The 24,083-nt window shown below is 43.0% G+C and overlaps 1 protein-coding gene across 3 annotated transcripts in view; it reads left to right on the forward strand.

The window, feature by feature from the left end:
- Positions 1–24,083, forward strand: part of ANKLE2 (ankyrin repeat and LEM domain containing 2) — a 116,695-nt gene that overhangs the window by 9,221 nt on the left and 83,391 nt on the right. For all 3 annotated transcript variants that reach the window (XM_073628486.1, XM_073628492.1, XM_073628478.1), the window contains 2 exons: positions 2,879–3,304; positions 14,385–14,579. In XM_073628486.1, the coding sequence (XP_073484587.1) occupies positions 2,890–3,304; positions 14,385–14,579 (610 nt within the window). In that variant the 5' untranslated portion in view covers positions 2,879–2,889. The remainder of the gene's footprint in view (positions 1–2,878; positions 3,305–14,384; positions 14,580–24,083) is intronic.

The following is a 24,083-nucleotide window of genomic DNA, read 5'->3' on the forward strand; positions in this document are numbered from 1 at the left end:
CCCGATTAAACATTGCAGATCGCCGCCATTACTAGTAAAAAAGATAAAAATTGATTAAAATGACATAAATCTATCCCCTATTTTGCTATAACTTTTGCGCAAACCAATCAGTATACGCTTACTGCGATTTTTTTTTTTTTTTTTTTTTTTTTTTTCCCCCCAAAAAATATGTAGAATACATATTGGCCTAAACTGAGGAAGACTTTTTTTTGTGTGTGTGTGTATATATATATATATATATATATATATATATATATATATATATATATATATATATATATATATATGTAATTTTTTTTTTTTTTGAGGTGGATATTTATTCTAGCAAAAAGTAAAAAATATTGCTTTTTTTTTTTACAAAATTGTCAGTTTTTTTTTTTTTTTTGTTTAACGCAAAAAAATAAAAACCGCAGAGGTGATCAAATGCCACCAAAGGAAAGCTATTTGTAGAGGAAAAAAAAGGACGTCAGTTTGGGTACAACGTCGCACTTCTGCGCAATTGTCAGTTAAATCGAAGCAGTGCCGAATCGCAAAAAAATGCTCTGGTCATTAAAGGGGTAAAATCTTCTGGGGCTGAAGGGGTTAAAAATGCTGAATAAGTGCTGTATAAACATGGTATTAATACATGTGTGAACAAGCTCTTGTATGCAGTTGTCTGTGCTGGCGCTGCGTGTGTATCCACTTCTATGGGCTGCCTGCACACAGCTCTGCACACAGCTCTGGAGTGAATGCACAGACACCGGCTATTATAATGAGCTTGAAAGCAGAATGAAACCTCTGACAAAAAAATGCACTAGGAGCTTTTATGCCATAATGTGCTAGTTATCACAGCATATTGCCATGTTATGGTTGACTTGCCAATTAATTTCCCCGCCAGCACAGTGGGGTCAGTGCTGTCATCTTCTCCCGTTTTCTTTCCAGGCCCAGATTTTTTGCTGGATTTACTGAACTGAACAGTTACGTCACACTCAAGGTGCTTAAAAAAAATCTCCATAGGCAATGGTTTATTAGCCTTTGCAGGTTACCATTTTAGAGTTACACAGGGGGTTTGGTGCTAGAATTATTGCTTTCACTATAAAGTTTGCAGCAATACAGATCACACGTGGTACGAACACCGTTTACATATGCATTCACCTTTGTGTGCAAGCACGGGGGGGGACGGGTGCTTTAAAATTTTTATTTTATTTAAGATCGATTGGATTAGGAGCTTGTTCAAGCCAGTATCGACATGGTTACACAAGACCAAAACCAGAAGTGACAAATTGCTCCTCATCTTCTGGTTTTTGAGGTCACTTAGGCTGCTTTCACACTGAGGCGTTGTTTTTGCAGAGGTTTTTGGGCGCTAGCGGGGCGCTTTTAATTCCCACTAGCGGCCGAAAGAGGGTTAAAACGTCCCGCAAAGCGACGCTGCCTATTCATTTCAATGGCCAGGGCCGGTTTAGGAGCTCCTTCACCACTCCAAAGATGCTGCTTGCAGTTTTTTTTAACGTCCTGCCAGCATATCGCCATTTTTCAGGGGCTTTACAGGTGCCGTTTTTAGCCCAGAAGTGCCTGAAAAACGCCTCAATGTGAAAAGGGGTCTTAGTGGTTTGTTACTCACTGTGTGTACCAGGATTGGATGCCTCCGCATGTTAACAGGTTCCCCCGCACAGAGCTTGGTAAAGGCAGGCACCTGTAAAAGTAATCCAGCGGATTCTTGGCCACTAGGATTACTTTTACATTGAAGGAATCGCCAGCCCTAAATAATGATCTCTATCATTGCTGCAGTAATAACCAAGATATCCCCCTTCCAATCCAGCGACGTGCCGGTATGTCGCTGGTTGGCAAGTAGTTATGGGTGTACTCGCACTGAAAGGTTTAACCGTACCTGGGCACGTTTTACCCCCTTATTCTGGTTCATTTGTGTTGCATGAGTGCGCCGAACCATGTTCAGGACTACTTGGAAGAGGTAGTCTGGGGCAGTTCACTTCAGCATGACTGAAAACCTTGTCTGATTACAGAACTTGATGAGCCCAGAAATCAGGAATCACTGTGGTCTGGCTGGCAGAGACATAATTGTGCTCAGGAATGCTTCCTTTCAAGCACAATATGGGCCCTTTCACGCGGGGGATCGCTCCGCTGATCCCCACTGAGTAGGCGAATGACAGGTCTGTCTTCGCTCACTGTGCAGAGCAGAGACGGACAGAGTTCTGCTCTCTCCTTTGGGGAAATCGGGTGAAAACAGACTGCCTGTCTGTTTTCACCGGATCTTATCCGATCCTCCAGATGGATGGAAAATAGGGTCACCATCCATCTGGATTTGGCAGATTGGATTGGATAGCGGCAGGTGTCAGCGGACATATCGTTCTGCTGCTCCGTAGAGGTGAATGGAGCATCTGATCGGGTCCACCTGGAAAAACTGACAGGCGGACCTAATCGGACCGCCCATGTGAAAGGACCCTTCGAGTGCAGACCTTTGAAGCAGGGGGTTACTCCCCATGTGAGTACACCCTTAGATTCTTACTGCAAAGGTACAGCTATGAAGCTGTAGTTATAGGGGGGTGCCTAGGCACAATAACATTTTCAGTGGGAAATCCAGACAAGTACACTATTCAGAAGGAACTCCTTTCTTTTTTTTATTTCTTTATTTCAACTCTGGATACTGCTTGGGCACATTCAACCTTTTTAATGTTTCTTAAAACCTTGGAAATCTTCACTTTGAGTTCAGATCCATTTTAAAACTGAAGTTAGCCATTGAGATTTATATATTTTGTATTGAGGAATATAAACTGTATGGGAAGAAAATAAGCTAACAAACCATTTCACATGCATCTAGTTTTCTGTATCGGTTTAAACAGCGCAGTTGCTGATGACTGGAACACTGTTCTTTCCTTTTTAGACAAGCAGAGCATGGAAGAGATTCTTACCAATCTGAAGTTGTTGGACCCAGATGAACTGAGGGAGGAAATACTTAAGTCTGGATTGAAATGTGGGCCTATTACTTCAACCACTCGATCAACATTTGAGCGGAAACTAGCTCGAACGTTACTGGAACAACAAGGTGTTAATTTAGAGACTGTAAATTCAAATGAGGGTGTACACACAGCTGACTGTACCCAAAATACACAGAGTTTCCAGGTGAACAAATGCTCTGAAGACCGGGAATTTGGGTATAATGTTGGCCTAAACCCCCCTGTTGAAGATACTACATCACCTGTGAACCACCTATTGGATGAAGCATGTATCACCAACCAAACACATCCCAATGACCCCCCTATGTTTTATGCCGTTTGTCCATTGCATGAAGACAACCTGATGAAAAATGGTAAGCCTTATTTTCTGTATAATCTATCATCATTTCCTATCAAACTCTTTTCAAATTTACCATAATCGTTTCGCTAACAACAAATTTTGCGCTTTTTTTTTTTTTTTTTCTTTTTTTTTTGCCAAGTGTTAAAATGCACATTTTAGACCTGTAGCTTAGCAAAGACCCCAAAAATATATTTTCTGAAAGCGGGGATGTTGGCGAATAAAGTGATGGTAGTTATTTTATATGTCAAAAGATATTAGTGCAACAATTTTGTCAAACATTTTTAGTAACTTTGCTAAAACAAATTTTAGGGCATAACAACGCAATATAGTACATTACCCAATTTTTTGATATAACACAAGTTTGCGTCAGGTAATGCCAAACGTCAGGCCCTAAAATTGCATGCACTTGTAAGGCTCCTTTCACATAGGTCGACCAATTGGGTCTGCCTGTCAGTTTTTTAGTCTGACCCAATTGGACCATACATTGCCCTCTATGGCACACCAGATGTAAACGGACAGGTCTGTTTTACACATGCCGACATCCGATCTGCTAAAAACAGATGGATGGGGATCAGTTCCCCATCTGTCTGGCAGATCGGGTCAGACCGCCTATAGAGGAAAGTGGGCTGCGTCTGCTCTGCATAAGTGGAACAGACATGGACCTGTCATCTGCCTGCTGAGCCAGGATCAGTGGAAAGCCGCCCCCCCGCTGGGCAGGCTGATACTTTGGAAGAGTCTGCCTGTGTGAAAGAGCCCTAAAATGGCAACAACCTTCAGTGCCCAAAATTGTCAATAACTCATGCTTTAAAAGCCTTTACAAGTTTATCAGTTTAGAGTTATTGCTGAAAGACGACCCTAGAATTGTTGCTCTCACTCTGTCATGCACAAAAATTTATGTAACATGCATAGCACAACTTGTTTTTGTATGTAGCCAAACCTTACGCTTGCGGTTACATATGTATGTGGGGGCTTTAAAAAAATTGTTTGCTTAATCCTACAGGACCCAAGCAAAAAGTATTCATAGACCCTGGATTATAGACCTTGTACCTTCTTTTTAGGTGATTGTTTACTGGCAAAGCGTTTGAGGGCACGCCCCCTGGGCGCTTCCCCTATAACCCTAACCCACTCTGAGTCCTCAGTTTTTCTTTTTCTTGAATCCTAAGTTGATGGCCTTTTTTTTGATTCTTCAATCATCGTCTTCACATATCAAAAAAGCAATGCAACCTCTGTAAAACCTGGCACTGGATTTTACGTGGGCACTCACCTTGCCATTTAGTGCAAAGTGCTCTAGTCAGCTACAGGGTGCTTTACAGGTCCAGTGCAGTGATCCATTGCTATGGAACTTGGACCCTGATGACCACTTTGGGAGTGTGCCCACCATGAGGGGTGAAATCTGCACTTTATATACAGTCCAGCATCGTGGACAGGTAAAGCAGCCATGTGTCTCACAGTTACTGTAAAAACGGGGGCTATGTTTGGAATATATTTTATAGATGTAAACTTTTTCAAGCTCGGTGCTAAAATTGAACCTCTTAGAGCTTAGTTTCATGTGGATGACCAGGTGTTGCATCACACCGCTAGTCATACTTTACCACAACTTTTCACCTAGGACCTACAAGGTACTCAGGTACTTCCTCCCACCATTTTGCCACAAGGGTTTGTTAGCGGACAGTTTAAACCTGGGTTACTGTGTAGCATATATTCTGCACGTTACTCCAAGAGTACCCTATTGGGCAATGCCCTTACCTATAGCTGTGATGGAAACCAATTGGTTTCAAAGGGGTACAGATAAAATTCAAAACTCTACCCCCGTCACCTCCTTTCTTCTCTCAAATCAACCAAAAATTTCCTGAGGACAGTCAGATTAGCAGAATGCCCAGAACAATCTCCTGTGACCATTGAGTAGTATTGCCAGTACCCCCATAAGACAGCAGGTTTAAGGCTGGGTTCACACCAGTGCGCATTGGATGTGGGTTTACACTTCTCTTTTTAGAGAGCTGGACGCCTGGATCCAGTACTTTTGGTATTAAGGAAATAAAGTTTTACTGGCGGGATGCTATTACAGGTCCAGGATTGTGGGTTCCCCGAGGGTCCCCGGTTCCTGAAAGTTTGTTAGCGGAACCCACCGTGAAGGGTGAAGATTGGGTCTGTTGGTTTTTATCACAGAAAACCCTGCGGCGGGAAAGGTAAATGGAGTTTTCTAAGAAATTTTTGAATTTTCTTATGAAATGTCTCCTTTTAATTAGTAAATGTTGTCATGCCGAAGTGTCACCACTGGGGGCTGTATGGAGCACGTACCTTCTCATGCTTCCTCAAGAGATTACGCTGTGTCCGGAGCAGGCTTCTTCCTTTTTTTTTTTTTTTTTCCAGCTAGCGGGCAGACCTGCGGTAAGTCTGGGGGGGGGGGGGTTTCCTTTTCACAAGACACCCCCCCCCACCTGGGCTGTACTCTCCCCCTCTTCTCGAGGTGAGCGTTAGGAGAGCAAAAAAAAAAACAATCAGCATGCCGCCCTACTCGGCGGCAGCTTCCAGGTCCCCTCCTTGCCATTCCTCCCTCACAGAACGATCCTGTAGGATCAGAGGCCCGCACTCGCGCGGAAAAACTTTTTTTTTTTTTTTTTTTTTTTCAAGAGGGGGACGAATGCGACGGAGGGGGTGGGGCTTAAGCGTGGTGTTGGCATCCTCCAACGTCCAGTGTGGGAATGTGCTTTTTAAAAGCTCCATTGTTGCTGCCAGCTGACGGAGGGGCATGAAAGACGTTTGACGCAGGCATTTCCTGTTGACACATTTACTATTGCATCAGGCTGAGCATTAATAGCAGCGGCAGGGCTGGACTATTGCTCAAGCAGTGGAAGCGTTCCTTCTGGTAGTACCTCTGCTTTGTGCATTGGGCTATGGTTGGAAGGGGGGGTAAAAACACCTCAAAAAAGGGCTATAGAAAGACTTCTACAGCCACAAAGAAGCCTAGAACCACCTCAAAAAAGATGGCATCCTCCCCTGACAGTGAAATGGCTGGTCAGAATGAGCCATCAGGGATGTCGGGTGTTGCAGCTGCTCTTAACACTGCAGCCCCTGTATATATTACTGAAGAGGTTTTTTCCTCCACCATTTTAGGCTTGGAATAAAAGATTGATCTGTTAATCGCATCCCAGAGTGGGACTAAGCGTGACAGGTCCCCTTCCATTACCCAGGACCCTCAAACTGAAGAACAGGGGGGTAGAGATGACTAATTTCTCTCAGGGGACCAGGAATAGGCTGATGACTCCTTCTGAAGAGTCTAATACGGAAGGATTAGGTTCACACTCTGAAAGGTTGTTGGTACAATCTCTCACTGAATTGGTCCGCTCCACATTTTTGCTGCCACTAGCAGAGTCAGTTGATGAGCCCACTTCTTGTTTGGGTTCGCTAAAGCCTCCCCAAGCTATTCATGCTTTTCCTATCCATTCATTACTAAAAAAGCTTATGTATTCTGAGTGGGAGCACCCAGATAAACATTTTTTTCCTCCCAAAAAGTTTTTAACACTTTTTTTATCCTATGGGGGATTCTAGCAATTGACGCTGCTATATCCTCTGTGAATAAAAACTTGACTTGTCCGGTAGACGCTGCTCAAATGCTGAAGGATTCAATGGATAAGAAGTTGGAATTCCTTTTTAAGAACAATATTTCTCTGGCAGGTTCAGTGGTTCTGCCTGCTATGGTATCGATTGGTGTATGTCAGTCCTTAAAAGACCAGTTTAAACAGGTGCTCAAGATTATTCCTGATCAGAAAGCCCAAGATTTGGCCTGGATATCAGGGGCGTTATGTTTTACAATAGATGCTATGAGAGATTCTGTTCTCCAGGCCCCATGTTTCGTTTTATAGATGTTTTTCGTTTTTGGACATTTAAAAAAAAGTATTTATTTATTTTTAAAAAAACGCTTCTAAAACTGACGTTTTAAACGTGGGTTACTGTCTGTCACGTTAAATCGTTCAGGAGAGGTTGTAAAAACGTCCCGTGTACATGAAGCCTGATCAGTTAAGAAGATGTTTAAGCGTTTTTCTTTTAAACAAGCTTCTTCTCCAGTGCCAGGAGCATCAGCCTCCAGGAAGTCACGACTGCCTCCACCGTCAAGTTCAAGAGGTTAAACCTCAGGGTCAACCCCAGGGTCAAAAGAGGCCCTGGGGGAGGAAACCCACAAAACAAAATACTAAAACCTCCTTATGAAGGGCTCCCCTGCTCGCTTGAGTGGGGGGAAAACTTCTGCAGTTCTTAAGGGTCTGGCAGGAACAGTGTCGAGACAAATGGGTGGCTTCCTCAATATCTCTAGGATACAAACTAGAGTTCCGAGAGTTCCCGTCTCCTCGTTTTCTCAGATCAAACGTTCCCAGAGATCCAGAAAAAAAAGAAGTCTCTCTCTTTCTGGCTTTGGACCATCTCTTATCTCAAACGGTGATATCGGTGGTCCCCATGGAAGAGCGAGGGTTAGGGTTTTATTCAAACCTTTTCATGGTACCAAAACCAAACTGGGATGTTGGACCCATTTTAGATGTCAAAGATGTAAACCGGTATTTGAATATCCGCTCTTTTCGCATGGAGTCAGTCCAATCAGTGGTCTCCATTCTACAAGGTGGAGAACTGCTAGCGTCAATCGACATCAAGGATGCTTGCCTTCATGTACCTATTTTTCCCGCTCACCAGAAATATCTACGCTTCAAGATAGAAAATCTTCATTTTCAGTTTGTAGCTCTGCCTTTTGGTCTAGCTACTGCACCTCGAGTTTACAAAAGTCTTGGCTCCCCCTTTAGCCAGATTAAGGGCTCAGGGTGTAACGATTCTAGCTTACTTAGACTATCTACTGTTGATAGATCAGTCGGTAGCCCGCTTAAACCAAAGTTTGGTCACCCCGGTCAGCTACCTGGAATACCTAGGTTGGATTCTTAACCTAGAGAAATCTTCCTTTAAAACCATCAAGGAGATTGGAATACTTAGGTCTGATCATAGCTACAGCTCAGAAGGTGTTTTTGCCCCAGGCAAAGATCAGTTCCATAAAGGAACTGATTCAGGTGGTCAAAACAAAGAAGAATCGTTCTATTCGACTTTGCATGAAATTGTTGGGAAAGAGGGTGGCTTCATTCGAGGCCATTCCTTATGCTCAGTTTCATTCGAGACTGCTGCAAAACCGTATCCTATCAACTTGGAACAAGAAGGTCCAAGCTCTAGACTTCCCAATGCGTTTATCCCCAAAAGTGCGTTAAAGCCTCAGTTGGTGGTTGATAGCCAAGAATTTCCAAAAAGGAAAATCCTTTCTACCAGTTTCCTGGAAAGTGGTAACAGATGCCAGCCTTCTGGGCTGGGGAGCAGTCCTAGAAGAAGCGTCTGTGCATAGAAGATGATCCAAATCAGAAATGACCTTATCCATCAATATTCTAGAGATTCGGATCCAGTTCGACAATGCCACAGCAGTGGCCTATATCAGTCACTAAGGGGGCACGAGAAGTCGTGTGGCCCAGAGAGAGGTGAATCATATCCTATCGGCAGCCTTCATTCCAGGAATAGAGAATTGGACTACTTGAGTCACCAGCAGTTGCTCCCGGGAGAATGGTCTCTTCACTCCGACATCTTTCTATCAATATGTCAAAGATGGGGAATTCCGGACATGGATCTGTTTGCGTCCAGGTTCAACAAAAAGATCAACAACTTTGTGTCAAGGACAAAAGATCCGCTGACGTGCGGAACAGATGCCTTTGTGTTTTCCGTGGGATCAGTTTTCACTAATTTATGAGTTCCCTCCTGTTCTGTTGCTTCCGCAACTTCTTCGCAGGATCAAGCAGGAAGGGAAGGCGGTGATTCTTGTGGCCCAGGAGATTTTGGTATGCAAAGATCGTATAGATGGCGGTAGGGGACCCATGGATCCCCTACCACCACAGCCAGACCTTCTCTCGCAAGGTCCGGTATTCCATCCTCCTTACAAACGCTAAATTTAACGGTTTGGCTATTGAGACCCACATTCTGAAGGAGCGTGGGCTGTCAGGTTCAGTAGTTTCTACTTTGGTTAATGCTAGGAAGCCGGCCTCCAGAGTCATATATACAGTGGAGACGGAAAGTATTCAGACCCCCTTAAATTTTTTACTCTTTGTTATATTGCAGCCATTTGCTAAAATCATTTAAGTTCATATTTTTCCTCATTAATGTACACACAGCACCCCATATTGACAGAAAAACACAGAATTGTTGACATTTTTGCAGATTTATTAAAAGAAAAACTGAAATATCACATGGTCCTAAGTATTCAGACCCTTTGCTGTGACAGTCATATATTTAACTCAGGTGCTGTCCATTTCTTCTGATCATCCTTGAAATGGTTCTACACCTTCATTTGAGTCCAGCTGTGTTTGATTATACTGATTGGACTTGATTAGGAAAGCCACACACCTGTCTATACAAAACCTTACAGCTCATAGTGCATGTCAGAGCAAATGAGAATCATGAGGTCAAAGGAACTGCCTGAAGAGCTCAGAGACAGAATTGTGGCAAGGCACAGATCTGGCCAAAGTTACAAAAATTCTGCTGCACTGACGGTTCCTAAGTGGTGAGAGAGGTAAAGAAGAACCCAAAGATCACTGTGGCTGAGCTTCAGAGATGCAGTCGGGAGATGGGAGAAAGTTGTAGAGAGTCAACCATCACTGCAGCCCTCCACCAGGCGGGGCTTTATGGCAGAGTGGCCTGACGGAAGCCTCTCCTCAGTGTAAGACACATGGAAGCCCACATGGAGTTTGCTAAAAAAAAAAAAAAAAACACCTGAAGGACTACAAGATGGTGAGAAATAAGATTCTCTGGTCTGAGACCAAGATAGAAATTTTTGGCCTTAATCCTAAGCGGTATGTGTGGAGAAAACCAGGCACTGCTCATCTGTCCAATACAGTCCCAACAGTGAAGCATGGTGGTGGCAGCATCATGCTGTGGGGGTGTTTTTCAGCTGCAGGGACAGGACCCCTGGTTGCAATCGAGGGAAAGATGAATGCGGCCAAGTACAGGGATATCCTGGACGAAAACCTTCTCCAGAGTGCTCAGGACCTCAGACTGGACCAAAGGTTTACCTTCCAACAAGACAATGACCCTAAGCACACAGCTAAAATAACGAAAGAGTGGCTTTACAACAACTCCTTGACTGTTCTTGAATGGCCCAGCTAGAGCCCTGACTTAAATTGAGCATCTCTGGAGAGACCTAAAAATGGCTCTCCACCAACGTTTACCATCCAACCTGACAGAACTGGAGAGGATCTGCAAGGAGGAATGGCAGAGGCTCCCCAAATCCGGGTGTGAAAAACTAGTTGCATCTTTCCCAAAAAGACTCATGGCTGTATTGGATCAAAAGGGTGCTTCTACTAAATACTGAGCAAAGGGTCTGAATACTTAGGACCATGTGATATTTCAGTTTTTCTTTTTTAATAAATCTGCAAAAATGTCAACAAATCTGTGTTTTTCTGTCAATATGGGGTTCTGTCTGTACATTAATGAGGAAAAAAAAGAACTTAAATGATTTTAGCAAATGGCTGCAATATAACAAAGAGTGAAAAATGTAAGGGGGTCTGAATACTTTCCGTCCCCACTGTATTATAGAGTCTAGAAGGCATATGTCTCCAGGTGTGAATCCAGGGGTTGGCACCAATGGAAATATGTCATGGGTAGGAGCCTTGCATTTCTACAGATGGGATTAGAAATGACACTGGCCTTGAGTACTATCAAGGGCCAGGTGTCGGCTTTTATCAGTATTTTTTCAACGACCACTTGCTTTGCACTTTCTGGTTCGTAGCTTTATTCAGGGGGTAACGCAGATTAATCCTCCGGTTAGGTCACCCCTGAACCTTTGGGACTTGAATTAAGTCCTGTCTGCGTTACAGAAACAGCCTTTTGAGCCAATACGACATATTCCCTTGGTCCTTCTGACAAGGAAATTTAGTTTTTCTGGTTGCCATATCTTCTGCAAGAAGGGTTTCAGAGTTGGCTGCTCTTTCTTGTAAAGAGCCATATTTGATTATTCACAAGGATGAGGTTATATTATGTCCTCATCCTAATTTCCTACCGAAGGTAGTGTCAGGTTTTCATTTAAACCAGGATATTGTTCTGCCCTCATTTTTTCCAGAACCTCATACTGCGGAAGAAAGGTGACTACATTCTCTTGATGTGGTAAGAGCAGTCAAGGTCTACTTGAAGGTGACTGTTCAGATTCGTAAAACAGATGTTTTGTTTGTGTTGCCAGAAGGTCCTAAGAGGACAGGCAGCATCGAAATCTACTATTTCTAAATGGATTCGTCAAATGATTGTTCAAGCTCATGGTTTAAAGAGGAAAATTCCACCTATTCATATTAAAGCGCACTCCTCCAGGGCTGTTAGTACTTCCTGGGCAGTGCATCACCAAGCCTCCATGGCTCAAATCTGCAAGGCCGCAACTTGGTCTTCAGTCCATACATTTACCAGATTCTATCATGTAGATGTAAAAGGTCATGGGGATATCGCCTTTGGGCGCAGTGTACTGCAGGCAGTCCTCTAGTCTTAGTGCCCTACTTTTATTGTCTCCCTCCCTTCTACTATGGCTCTGTGTCCCGTGATGTACGATAAGAAAATAGGATTTTTAAAACGGCTTACCTGTAAAATCCTTTTCTTTTGAAGTACATCACGGGACACAAAGGTCCCTTCCTTCTTTTTGGTATACACGTGTATTGCTTTACTACAAATGCTGAGGTACTCCCAGTAGTGGGAGGGGTTATATAGGAAGTGGATTCTTGTCTTGGGGTTTGCCAGTGTCCATCACCTGAAGGTGGCCTATAACCCACATAGTAACATCTATGGCTCTGTGTCCCGTGATGTACTTAAAAAAAAAAAAAAAAAAAAAAAAGGATTTTACAGGTAAGCTGTTCTAAAAACCCTGATTTCCGTATGCGGGCGCGACTCGCGTATGCGTTCTCTTCTGTGCACAAGCTCGGTGGGACGGGACACTTTAAATTTTATTTTGTTTTTACTTTTTTATTTATTTTTTACACTTTTTAGAAAAACAAAAATGGGTCACTTTTATTCCTATTACAAGGAATGTAAACCTCCCTTCCTAGGAAAAAAAGCATGACAGGACCTCTTAACCGGTTCAATACAGGGCATTTTCACCCCCTTCCCAGGCCAATTTTTAGTTTTCAGTGCTGTCGCACTTTAAACGGCAATTGCGCGGTCGTGCGACGTTGTACCCAAAAAAAATTGACGTCCTTTTTTCCCCACAAATAGAGCTTTCTTTTGGTGGTATTTGGTCACCTCCTGCGGTTTTTATTTTTTGCGCTATAAATTTTTACCAAAAATGTATTTATTTATTTTTTTACTAGTAATAGCGGCAATCGCGATTTTTTTTTTTTTTTTTTTTTTTTTTTTTTTTTTTTCGTGGCTGCGACATTGTGGCGGACACATCGGACACTTTTGACACATTTTTGGGACCATTCACATTTATACAGCGATCAATGCTATAAAATTGCATTGATTACTGTGTCAATGTGACAGGCAGGGAAGGGGTTAACCACTAGGGGGACACAAGGGGTTAATTATGTTTCCTAAGGGAGTGATTCTAACTGTAGGGGGCGGGGACGTACAAGGGGAGGAGACCAATCAGTGTTCCGCTGTACTGGGAACACAGATCGGTCTCCTCTCAACTGACAGGACGTGGATCTGTGTGTTTACACACACAGATTTACGGTCCGGCCCGGGTTAACGGGCAATCGCGGGTGCCTGGCGGACATCGCGGCCGCCGGGCACACGCACCGGGTCCCGAGCAACGCGGCGCGCGCCCCCTAGGCGGCCGGGAAGCCCAGGCCGTCATATGACGTCCACCCAGGATGGGAGATCCCATCTGTGGATGTCATTTGACAATGGCCGGGTAGCGAAGTGGTTAAATATGAGATCTGGGGTCAAAAAGACCTCAGATCTCATATTTACACTTAAATGCAAAAAAAAAAAAAATAGTCATTTGAAAAAGTAAAAATAGAAAATTCTCCTCCTTTTTAAGAGCATTGGGCGGAAGGGACGTTTGATGTCGCTTCCGCCCTTCAATGCTATGGAGCCGAGTGGGTGGCCATCTTCCCCTCACTTGGCTCCAGGTAGTAGACATGAGGACGCGATCTTTTCCACCGCTACCGGCGACTCCGGTAAGCGGCGGAGGCCACTTATGAGGGAAGGGGGGGTGGCCCCCTCTCCTGCCCCCGATTAAAAGTGATCTTGTGGCGAATCCGCCGCAGAGACCACTTTTATCTGAAAGTGGACTGCCCGCTGAAGAAGAGGATACTGGGGTTATGGCAGCTATCTGCTGCCATAACAATGATAATCCTCTTCAAACAACTGACGTATAACAACGGATAGTTACTATCTGTCAAGTTAAATCATTCAGGAGAGGTTTTAAAACTTCCCGTGTACATTAAGCTTTACGCGGCGTAACATCTTTTTATATTTTACCAAAAAATTTTTAGTTATTGTGTTTTCTTGCATTAAAATTTGTTAAATTGTATTTTTTTTTTCCCCAAAAAATTGTATTTGAAAAATTGCTGTGCAAATACTGACATAAATTGCAGCGACCGACATTTTTTTTTTCCCCCTAGGTTCTCTAAAAAATATATGTTTGGGAGTTCTACATACGGTAATTTTCTAGCAAAAAAAAATGATTATTTTTACATGTTGGAGAGAAATGCCAGAATTACCTTGGGCTCGAAGTGGTTAAAGATAACCTTCTTTCTTCTTTTAATAGCTGCTTAGGAAGATGAGCTAACCTTTCTATTTTCCATCATATATTATGCACTGTATATAATTGCTGTTGGGTCTGTATAGATTTTTAGCTGCAGCAGGTAGAGAGGCTGTACGTTTTGGTTACTGGAGTTGGAGTCATAATAAAGCTCCATTATTACAGACACCTAGATTTTGTGGATATGCTCAGTTTCAGCATACACATGCTAAACAAAGTCGGGATAGTATGGAGCATCATTATAAGATGTCTGTTACAGTGAAAATTTCAAGTTCTGTGATTTGTCTATTTTTCCTGTTTTTAAAAAAAAGTAACCTTTTTTATTTTTTGTTTTTTAATAAAGAAAATGTGCACATTTATACGAATAAGAAGGAAGTACTTCAGGTTGTGAAAATGCTCAAGGGGTCGCGTTTTAAGGCCTTCCATTCCAGAGATGATGCTGAAAAATTTGCTAGAGGAATATGCGATTACTATTCTTCTCCCAGCAAATCTTCATTGCCTGTATCCCCTGTAAAGATTTCTTCTCCTCTTCTTAGAGGTAAGTGTTTACCTATATGACTGATGTCCATAAATCAGATGGACTGGATTAAAGTTGTGTTTTTTTGCTTTTATTCTCTGCCTTGTAATAGGATATATGACTGAAACAACTAATTGATCGATTTATAAAAACAGAGCCATAGTAGTTACTATGTAGGTTATAGGCCACCTTCAAGTGATGGACAGTTGCACCTTAAAAAAATTTATTAAAAGCCAGCAGCTACAAATACTGCAGCTGCTGACTTTTAATAAATGGACACTTACCTGTCCCAGGGTCCAGCGATGTTGGAAGCCGATCAATCGCTTGGCTGCCCCCGCCGCCATCCTCGGTCAGGGAATCGGGAAGTGAAGCGCTGCGGCTTCACTGTCCGGTTCCCTACTGCGCATGCGCGAGTCGTGCTGCGCCTCTGCACTGGTCCCCGTTGTGTGCTGGGAACTGTGTGTTTCCCAGAACACAAAGGGGGGGGCGTGCATCTGCGGATATTCTACGGCTGTCTAAGCCAGAAGTGGCTGCAGATACCTGTATTAGACAGGTATCTGCACCCCACTCCCCCCTGAAAGGTGGCAATTGTGGCACCGGAGGGGGGGAGGAATCCGATGAGCGGAAGTTCCACTTTAGGGTGGAACGCCGCTTTAAGACAAAAAGTGCACTCCATATATAACCCCTCCCACTACTGGGAGTACCTCAGTTTTGTTTTTTCGCCAGTGTCTAAGGTGTTGGTCACGAGTGAAGATGTACTGTGCTGAGCTTCACTGGAGCAATCCTTGCTGGGGCCAGCTATGCAGCCGGATCCATTCAAAGTGTCTTTTAGGCCGAATTGAATGGTACCTGGGCCTTGTGTCCGAAGAAAGGAGGTTTTGCCTGTAAACGCTTCTGTTTTAGAGAGCTGGACCCCGGGATCCAGTACTTTTGGTATTAAGGCCATAAAGTTTTACTGGCGGTGGTGCTATTACAGGTCCAGGATTGTGGGTTTCCCCGAGGATCCCCAGCTCCTGAAGGTTCGTTAACGGAACCCACCGTAAAGGGTGAAGATTGGGTCTGTTGGTTTTTACCACAAAAAATCCCTACGGGAAAGGTAAGTGGAGTTTTCTAAGAAATGTTTTTGCATTTTCTTATGAAATGTCTATTTTAATTAGTAAATGTTGTCATGCCTAAGTGTCACCACTGGATGCTGTATAGAGCACATACCTTCTCCATGCTTCCTCAAGAGTACACGCGGTGTCCGGAGCAGCAGGCTTCTTTTTCTCTTCAGCCAGCAGCAGACCTCCGGTAAGTCTGGGGGGATTTTTCTCTTCTACAGACACCCCCCACCTGTGCTGATTCTCCCCCTCCTTCACGAGGAAGAGCGTCTCGAGTAAAAACGAAAAAAAAAAGATCAGCATGCCGCTACTCGGCTGCTTCCAGGCTCTCTCCTCGCCATGTTTTTTCCCCTCACGTGTTGGTCCTGTAGAATCAGTGGCCAGCGCTTGCACGGGAAAACTTTTTTTTTTTTTTAAAGGAGAGCGGGCGACGGAAGGGGGGGTGGAGCTTAGCGCGACATTGGCATCCTCCAACGTCCAGCGTGGGTATGTCTTTTTTTTTTTTTTTTTAAAGCACCATTATTACTGTTGGAAGCTGGCAGAGGGACACTAGAGCATGGAGGGGCTTGAAAGAGGTTGGTGTCATAAGCATTCTTTTTGACACATTTACTATTGCATCAGGCTGAGCATTAATAGCAGCAGCAGTAGGTGACTATTGCTCAAACAAATGGATGCGATTTCTTCTGGTTAGTACCTCTGCTTTGTGCATTGGGCTATGTTCAGAAGGGGAGGTTGAAACACTCCCAAAAAAGGAGCTAAAAGGGTCTCCCTCAAGCTCTGGAAATCCTACTCTACAAATGGTATCCTCTCCTGAGAGGGGATGGCTGGTCAGAGTGAGCATCTGGGCCATAAAATGTTTGGAACTGTTTTCAACACTGCGGCCCCTGTTCATTTTACTTGTTTTTTTTTTTAATTTCCCTTAGCCATGGTAGTTAAAAAAAAAAAAAAAAAAAAAAAAAGTTTTAGCGGCTTTAATCGCATCCCAGTGTGGTCAAGATGCGACAGGTTCTCTTCCGTTTTCCTAGGACCCTCAGACTAAGGAACTAGGGGCAGGAGAGGACAATTCCCTCAGGGGACCGTGGTGAGGCTGATGACTCCTCCTGAGGTCCAAATGTGGGAGAATCAGCTTTCACAATCTGTAAGACTGATGGTACAATTTCTTGCTGAATGATCCGCTCCACATTTGTATACCCTTAACTGAATGTTTGGGTTCGCTAAAGCCTCCTCAAGCTGTGCATGCTTTTTCCTGTCCATTCTTTGTTGGAAAACTTTTTTTGTATCTGGAGGTTCACCCAGATCAGCATTATTTTCCTTTCTAGAAAGTTGTCACACTTTATCCTATGGTAGTGAAAATTCACTAAGTGGGGTATACCAGCATTTAGCGCTACTATATCCTTTGTGAGTAAGTTTGACTTGTCCAGCAGACAATACTCAAACGCTTTTTTTTTTCCTCTGGCAGGTTGAGTGTGTCAGCCTGCACTGACAGTAATTGGATAATCATTGAGAAACCAGTTTAAACAGGTGTTTAAGGTTATCCTGCTCAGCAGGTCCAGGAGGCAGCTTTATGTTTGCAATAGTTGCTATGACAGCTCTATCCTGTAGGCCTTGCGCCCTTCGCTAAGCGTCATGCAAGAAGCTCCTGGCTAGTTTTCCTTTTTGCGGTGAAACCGCTATCTGGGGATATTTTGGATAAATCTATCCAAAGAATTTCTAGTAAAAGAAAGATCCCCGTTTGCCATTTAAGTGAAGGAATAAATGTATCTTTTTTTCAAAGCTCCTCCTTCTGTGCCAGGGGCACGACGGCTTCCACAGTCAGGTTCAAAGGGTAATCCTCAGGGTTAACCCCAGGGATAAGAGGTCTTGGGGGGGGGGGGGGGGGGGGCTACATGATACTGTACCCTCCTTTTAATGAGGAGGTGTCCCCGCTTGCTCAATAGGGAGAATTCTTCTCAGGGATCTGGCAGAAGGAGTGGCAAGACGAATGGGGGACTTCCTCAATGGCTCCAACGTACAAACTGGAGTTCCAAGAGTTTCCGTCTCCTCGTTTTCTCAGATCAAACGTTCCTAAGGTTCCAGAAAAAATATTTCTCCAGCATTGGACCATCGTTTAGCAAAAAGCATTCATGGTGGCCCCCATGTAAGAGCAGAGGTTGGGGTTTGGTTAAATCCAAATGGACATTCTGGATCTCAAAGGTCAAAAATTCAATTCCTGAAAATCTTTTTTTTTTTTTTGACATGAAGTCAATCCAATCTATCTCCATCATACAAGGAGGAGAACTTCTAGCGTCAAAGATGCAGATCTCCATATGCCCATTTCCTCGCTCACTAGTAATATTTTCTTTCAAAGTGGAAAATCTTCATTTTCAGTGTGTAGCTCTGCTTTCCGATCTAGCTGCTACACCTCGAATACAAGGTTCTGGCTCCTATTTGTAGCCGGATTGAGGGCCCAAGGTTTACCGATTTTTAATGGTATACCTAGTCGATCTGTTCTTGTTAGACCAGTCGGTAGCCTGCTGAGACCAAAGTATGGTCACCACATTCGACTACCTGGAATATCTAGGTCAGATTCTCAACCTAGGAGGAATCTTCTTTTAAACATGAAGAAAATACTTGGGTCTGATCATAGGTACACCCAGAAAAGGGTGTTTGTACCCCAGGCTAAGATCAGCGCCATAAAGGACCTGATTTAAGTAATCGAAGCAAAATGATATTCTCCTATTCAGCTTTGCGTGAAGTTGTTGGGAAAGATGGGGGCTTCATTCAAGGCCGTTCCTTATGCTCAGTCTAATTCTAGACTGCTGCAAAACCGTATCCTATCGGGTTGAAACAAAAAGTTCAGTCTCTACATTCCCAATGTGTCTGACTCCAAAGCCTACGGCCACATCACCCTTATAGCGCTTGGTCCCATCTGGTCTTGGGGGCTAAGCAAGGGTTGGGCCTGGTTAGTACCCGGATGAAAGACCACCTGGAATTACCAGGTGCTGTAGGCTGGGTGCGCTGGAGTCTCAGTTTATGGTTGACATCTAAAATCTGCAAAGGGGAAAATCCTTCCTTCAGTTACCTGGGAAAACAACATATGTCAACCTTTTTTTTGTTTAGGTTGGGGGACAGTCCTGGAAGAGGCAGCCGTCCAGGAGAAGTGGCCTAGATCAGAAATGGCTTTGCCCATTAACATTTTAGAAATTCAGGCAGAACTCTTGGAACTGAGGGCCTGAATGTTCAGTTCAAGGTATTGTCCTGCTAGGATTCAATTCGTTTATGCTACAGCAAAGGGTATATTAATCACCAAGGGGGCACAAGAAGTTGTGTCCTTTGACTTTTTTTTTTTGCAGATGGGGTGAGAAATGAAGCTGAGTGCTTTCTAAGGACAGGTCTTGGCCTTATCGGTATTATTTCAACGACCACTTGCTTTGCATTCTTTGGTCCATACATTTATTCAGGGGGTAACACGGCTTAATCTCCGGTTAAGTAACCCCTGAACCCTTGGGATTTTAATTTAGTTTTGTTGGCTTTACAAAACAGCCTTTTTTTGGGCTAATACGACATATTCCCTTGGTCCATTTTTGACAAGAAAACTATTCTGGTAACCATATCTGCTGCAAGAAGGGTATCAGTATTGGCTGCTCTTTCTTGTAAAAAGCCATATTTTTATTGTTTACAAGGATAAGGTAGTTTTTGCGTCCTCACCCTAAATTTTTTTACCATAGGTAGTATCAGGTTTTTATCTATACCAGGATATTGTTCTATCGTCTTTTTTTCCAGAACCCTGTTCTTTGGAGGAAAAATCACTACATTCATGTGGTGAGAGCAGTCAATGTCTACTTTAAGGCGATTGCTCAGATTCGGAAAACTGATGTTTTTGTTTGTGTTGCCTGAAGGTCCTAAAAGAGGACAGGCAGCATCCAAATCTACTATTCTAAATAGATTTGACAAGTAATCGTTCAAGCTATTGGTTTATAAAGGTGGATTCCACCCTCTCAAATCAAAACGCATTCCTCTAGGGCTGTTAGTGCTTTCTGGGCAGTGCATCACCAAGCCTCCATGGCTCAAATCTGCAGGGCCGCAACTTGGTCTTCAGTCTATACATTTACCAGATTCTATCAAATGGATGTAAAAGAACATGAGGATATCGCCTTTGGGCGCAGTGTACTGCAGGCTGCAGTATAAGTCCTCTAGTCTCTGATTGCCCTACTTTTGTTGTGTCACCCTCCCTTCAGTTGACATTGCTATGGGACATCCCACATAGTAACTACTATGGCTCTGTGTCCCGTGATGTACGATAAGAAAATATGATTTTTAAAACCGCTTACCTGTAAAATCCTTTTTTTTTTTTTTTTTTTTTAAGTACATCACGGACACAGAGGTCCCTCCCTTCTTTTGTATACACATGTATTGCTTTGCTACAAAACTGAGGTACTCCCAGTAGTGGGAGGGGCTCTATAGGGAGTGCACTTTTTGTCTTAGGGCGTGCCAGTGTCCATCCCCTGAAGGTGGCCTATAACCCACATAGTAACTACTAATGGCTCTGTGTCCCGTGATGTACTTCAAAGAAAAGGATTTTACAGGTAAGCTGTTTTTAAAAATCCTATTTTTTTTTTTTTTTTTTTTTTTTCCCCAACCAGTGTCTGTAAGGTGATGGTCACTGATGTGCTGTTGGAGCATACCTAGAGGTATGAAACTGGTTCTTTTGTGAATAAAGGACTGAAATCGGATCCATTCTAAGGGGGGCTAGCTAAAATAGATGGTGCCTGAGTCTCATTGGATAGGAGAGAAGAATCCTCTGCCTGTAATGGAGCCTTATGGCACTCGACCCTGCATAATGGAACCCTGTGCAGTGTTTTTGCTGATGAAGGAGCTTTCCAGGAGGGTGATATACAGGTCCAGGGGAGTGGACCCCAGATTAAGGGGGGCAGAGTCCTTGAAGTGCTTTTATGACCGAGCCCGCTGTGATGGGTGAAGGTTTTTCCAAAGAAACACTGCAAATCTGCCTGTCTGGTCATTCTCCCGGTGGCCATTGGGGGCACCGTGCTGTTTGGTCTGGTTGGCCAGGCTCTGTGTTTTTCAAGTGTATTGAGCTGCAGTTTTCATCTCCAGCCACTAGAAGGGAGCAGGGCTGCTTTGTATAGCCTACTCTTGTGCAGTGGATGCAGGAAGTGGAAGGACAGACCCATCTCCTATGGTTGAAGGTACACATGGGTCAGTGAGGCTCCTGAGAAACTGCAGGGACATGGACAGTCTATGGCTGTATGCATTTGACAGAGTAGACTGGGGATTTATAAGCACGCTAGAGGTGTTAGGAATTGGCCTGCGGAGGTAAAACTGGATTAAAACATTGTATAACCAACCAAATGCGACAGTAAAGATAAACATAATGTCATCTGGACCATTTGAAATGTTCAGTGGAACTAGACAGGGCTGCCCCCTTTCCCCTCTTCTGTCTGTTCTCTCCTTGGAGCCCTTATTAATGACAATCTGTAATTGCGTAGATATAAAAGGAATTGGGATTGGAGATAAGGTGCATAGGGTAGCTGCACTTGCAGATGATGTGCTAGATTATATTTCTAATCCTAAAATAACATTTACCTTGATGAAATTATTGAAAAATTACAGTTGTCTAACTTCAAAATCAATTGGGCAAAATCTGAGATCTTGAATATAAACATAAGTAAAAGACGAACAGGAACTATAAAACAAGAATTTCCATTTACATGGAAGACCTCAGAATTGAAATACTTGGGAGCAAAACTGACAAACTCTGGAGAAACTGTATAAAATTCTATACCTCTTGAACGAAATAAAATCCGTTATCAAAAGTGCATCAATTAGACACATCTCTTGGCTCGGGCAAGTAAATGCGGTAAAAATTAGAATACTACCTAAAATATTATATAAAATTCCAAATGTTGCCTATTCCACTGCCTGTGACATATTTTAGGATGTTAAAAGCGATTATATCGAAATATATCTGGCAGAATAGTCCTAAATAAATCTCAAGGGGGACTAGAGGTTCCAGATTTGAGAACATATTACAATGCATCACTAATTTCATGGGTGAGGTAGTGCTCAAAAGAAAACAATGAAAAAAGATGGGTGAAAATAGAAGAAACACTGAGTGGCACGGCACTGGGCAAAATAGTTTGGATTCCTTTGCGATAGAGAGCTAGACACACAAACACATGTTTTAACTAAGGCAGTATTGAAAACCTGGGATTTAACACACAAAAAAGCAAATTGGAAGTTTAATTCACCAATAATCCCATTAAGGGACACAAGTTATTTTACACCAGGTAAAGGTAGTTTCTTTGGGGGATGGATTAAAAAAGAAAATGCACAGTTAAAAGATTTAATGGAAAAGGGCTAAGTACTCACATTACAGGAAATAAAACACAAAAAGGAATGGGTGGTGATTGAGGAGTGACGGTACTTTCAGCTGAGGCATTTTGTGACCGTACCGCAACCAATAAGATTGGGAAAAAAATGTATTACCGTTAGAACAGCCTAAGAATGTTAAACATGGGATATCTCGAGTTTAAAAAATATTGCTGGAACAAGCCAGATCTGGGAGACCGCCATTTGTCAAAAAATGGGAAAAAGAATTGGACACGGGTGAATGATTCTCAATTAAAAAGAATTATAAAATTTTTAGTTTTTAGCTCAGCAGTAGACCCAAACACCATAGAAAGAGAACTATACATTTGGATATAGCTCATAAGTTCCAAATAGAAAAATCACCCAATTGCTGGCGGGGATGTGACTCTACTGGAAATATGGCGCACATATGGTGGGAATGTCCTAAAATAGAAAATTTGGAAGGAAGTTTTGGCCCCGATTTAAGGAGATTACAAACCTAGAACTCACTGAAGATCCATGGGTATGTCTGTTTCACGGTATGGAGATTCCAATAAAGCGTTATAAAAATACCACAATTGATAGATTCTGATAAGTTTAATACCATTACATTGGTAGGAACAAGAGAATGGTTGAAGAAAGTAGAACATGGATATAAAATGAAACAGCTTCGATATAGCAAATGGGACGTGGGTGGAATAAATGGGGCACTTCGGGATGGAGTTAAAAAAAGAGGAAATATGCAGATATTATAACTTAAGAGGAATGGGATCCGAATTAAAAGAAGGAAGAGATATTGGGATAAGAAGGAAATGGGGAGGGGTGGAGGATCTGGGGGGAGGGTTGGGTGTAATCAAAAATAATATTGAATGTTGGAAGAGATATAAGAAGATAAAAAAAAAAAAGCCAAGACACCAGCTGAAATCTATCAATAAGAAAGCAATCCTGTCCCTTGTCAGTGCAAATTTAATATCAAACTGGTTCAGTCTCAACTGATGGCCAATAAAAAGGTGTCTCATTACCAAGGTGTCACACAAGAAACCTCTCATGATGGGTAAAAGCAAAGAGCTCTCAAGACCTTCACAACCTTATTGTTGCAAAACATACTGATGGCATTGGTTACAGAAGGATTTCTAAACTTCTGAAAGTTCCAGTGAGCACCGTTGGGGCCATAATCTGGAAGTGCAAAGAACATAATTTCACCATAAACCGGCCATGACCAGGTGCTCCTCCCAAGATTTCTGTCATGAGTGAAAAGAATTATCAGAAGAGTTGTCCAAGAGCAAAGGACCACTTGTGGAGAGCTTCAGAAAGACCTGGAATTGGGTACAATTGTTTCAAAGAAAACTAAGTAATGCACTCAACCACCATGGCCTGTATGCACTCTCACCATGCAAGACTCCATTGTTGAAGCTCGTTTAAAGTTTGCTGCACGACGTTTAGACAAGCCTGTGAAATACTGAGAAAATATAGTCTGGTCAGATCAGACCAAAATTTAACTCTTTGCCATAAACCGCACCATGTTTGGAGGTCAAATGGCACTGCACATTACCAACAAAGGATTTTGTACGAAGTATTACGTTTTCAGTTAGTGTGTGTTTTAATACCATTTCCCTGTCATTCAATTTTTTTTACACAGAACTTTAATTTTTGAACTGATTTTGTTTTGGTCTGTTTGTATGTATGGATTGCATGGGTTGTTGCCAATCTGTGGTGAAAATTTCATGTCAATAGCACCTTTAGAAATCTATTTACCTAGAAAAATTATGTGTTCAATACTTATTTTACCCGCTGTATTCCAGGTAGAGAAAACTGGCAGGGGTTTTTTCCCAGTCGCCAGCGACTAATACTGGGACAGTGGTCCCTGCATCCCGGGACGTTCTCGGCAATCTGCCAGCGTCGCTCTCTGGAGGTGTATCTACTGGATTCTAGGTTCTACAACAAGTTTAGACAGGTTGTGTCCGGGACAAGTGTCCCACTGGCAATAGGGGTAGAAGCACTTGTAACAGCAGTGGCGCCTGCAGAAAAATGAGTGGGAAATTATTTTCCTTCTCCAATTGTGAGGCAGAAGCCACAT

The sequence above is a fragment of the Aquarana catesbeiana genome, linkage group LG01, assembly GCF_042186555.1.
Source record: "Aquarana catesbeiana isolate 2022-GZ linkage group LG01, ASM4218655v1, whole genome shotgun sequence".
Taxonomy (NCBI): Eukaryota; Metazoa; Chordata; class Amphibia; order Anura; family Ranidae; genus Aquarana; species Aquarana catesbeiana.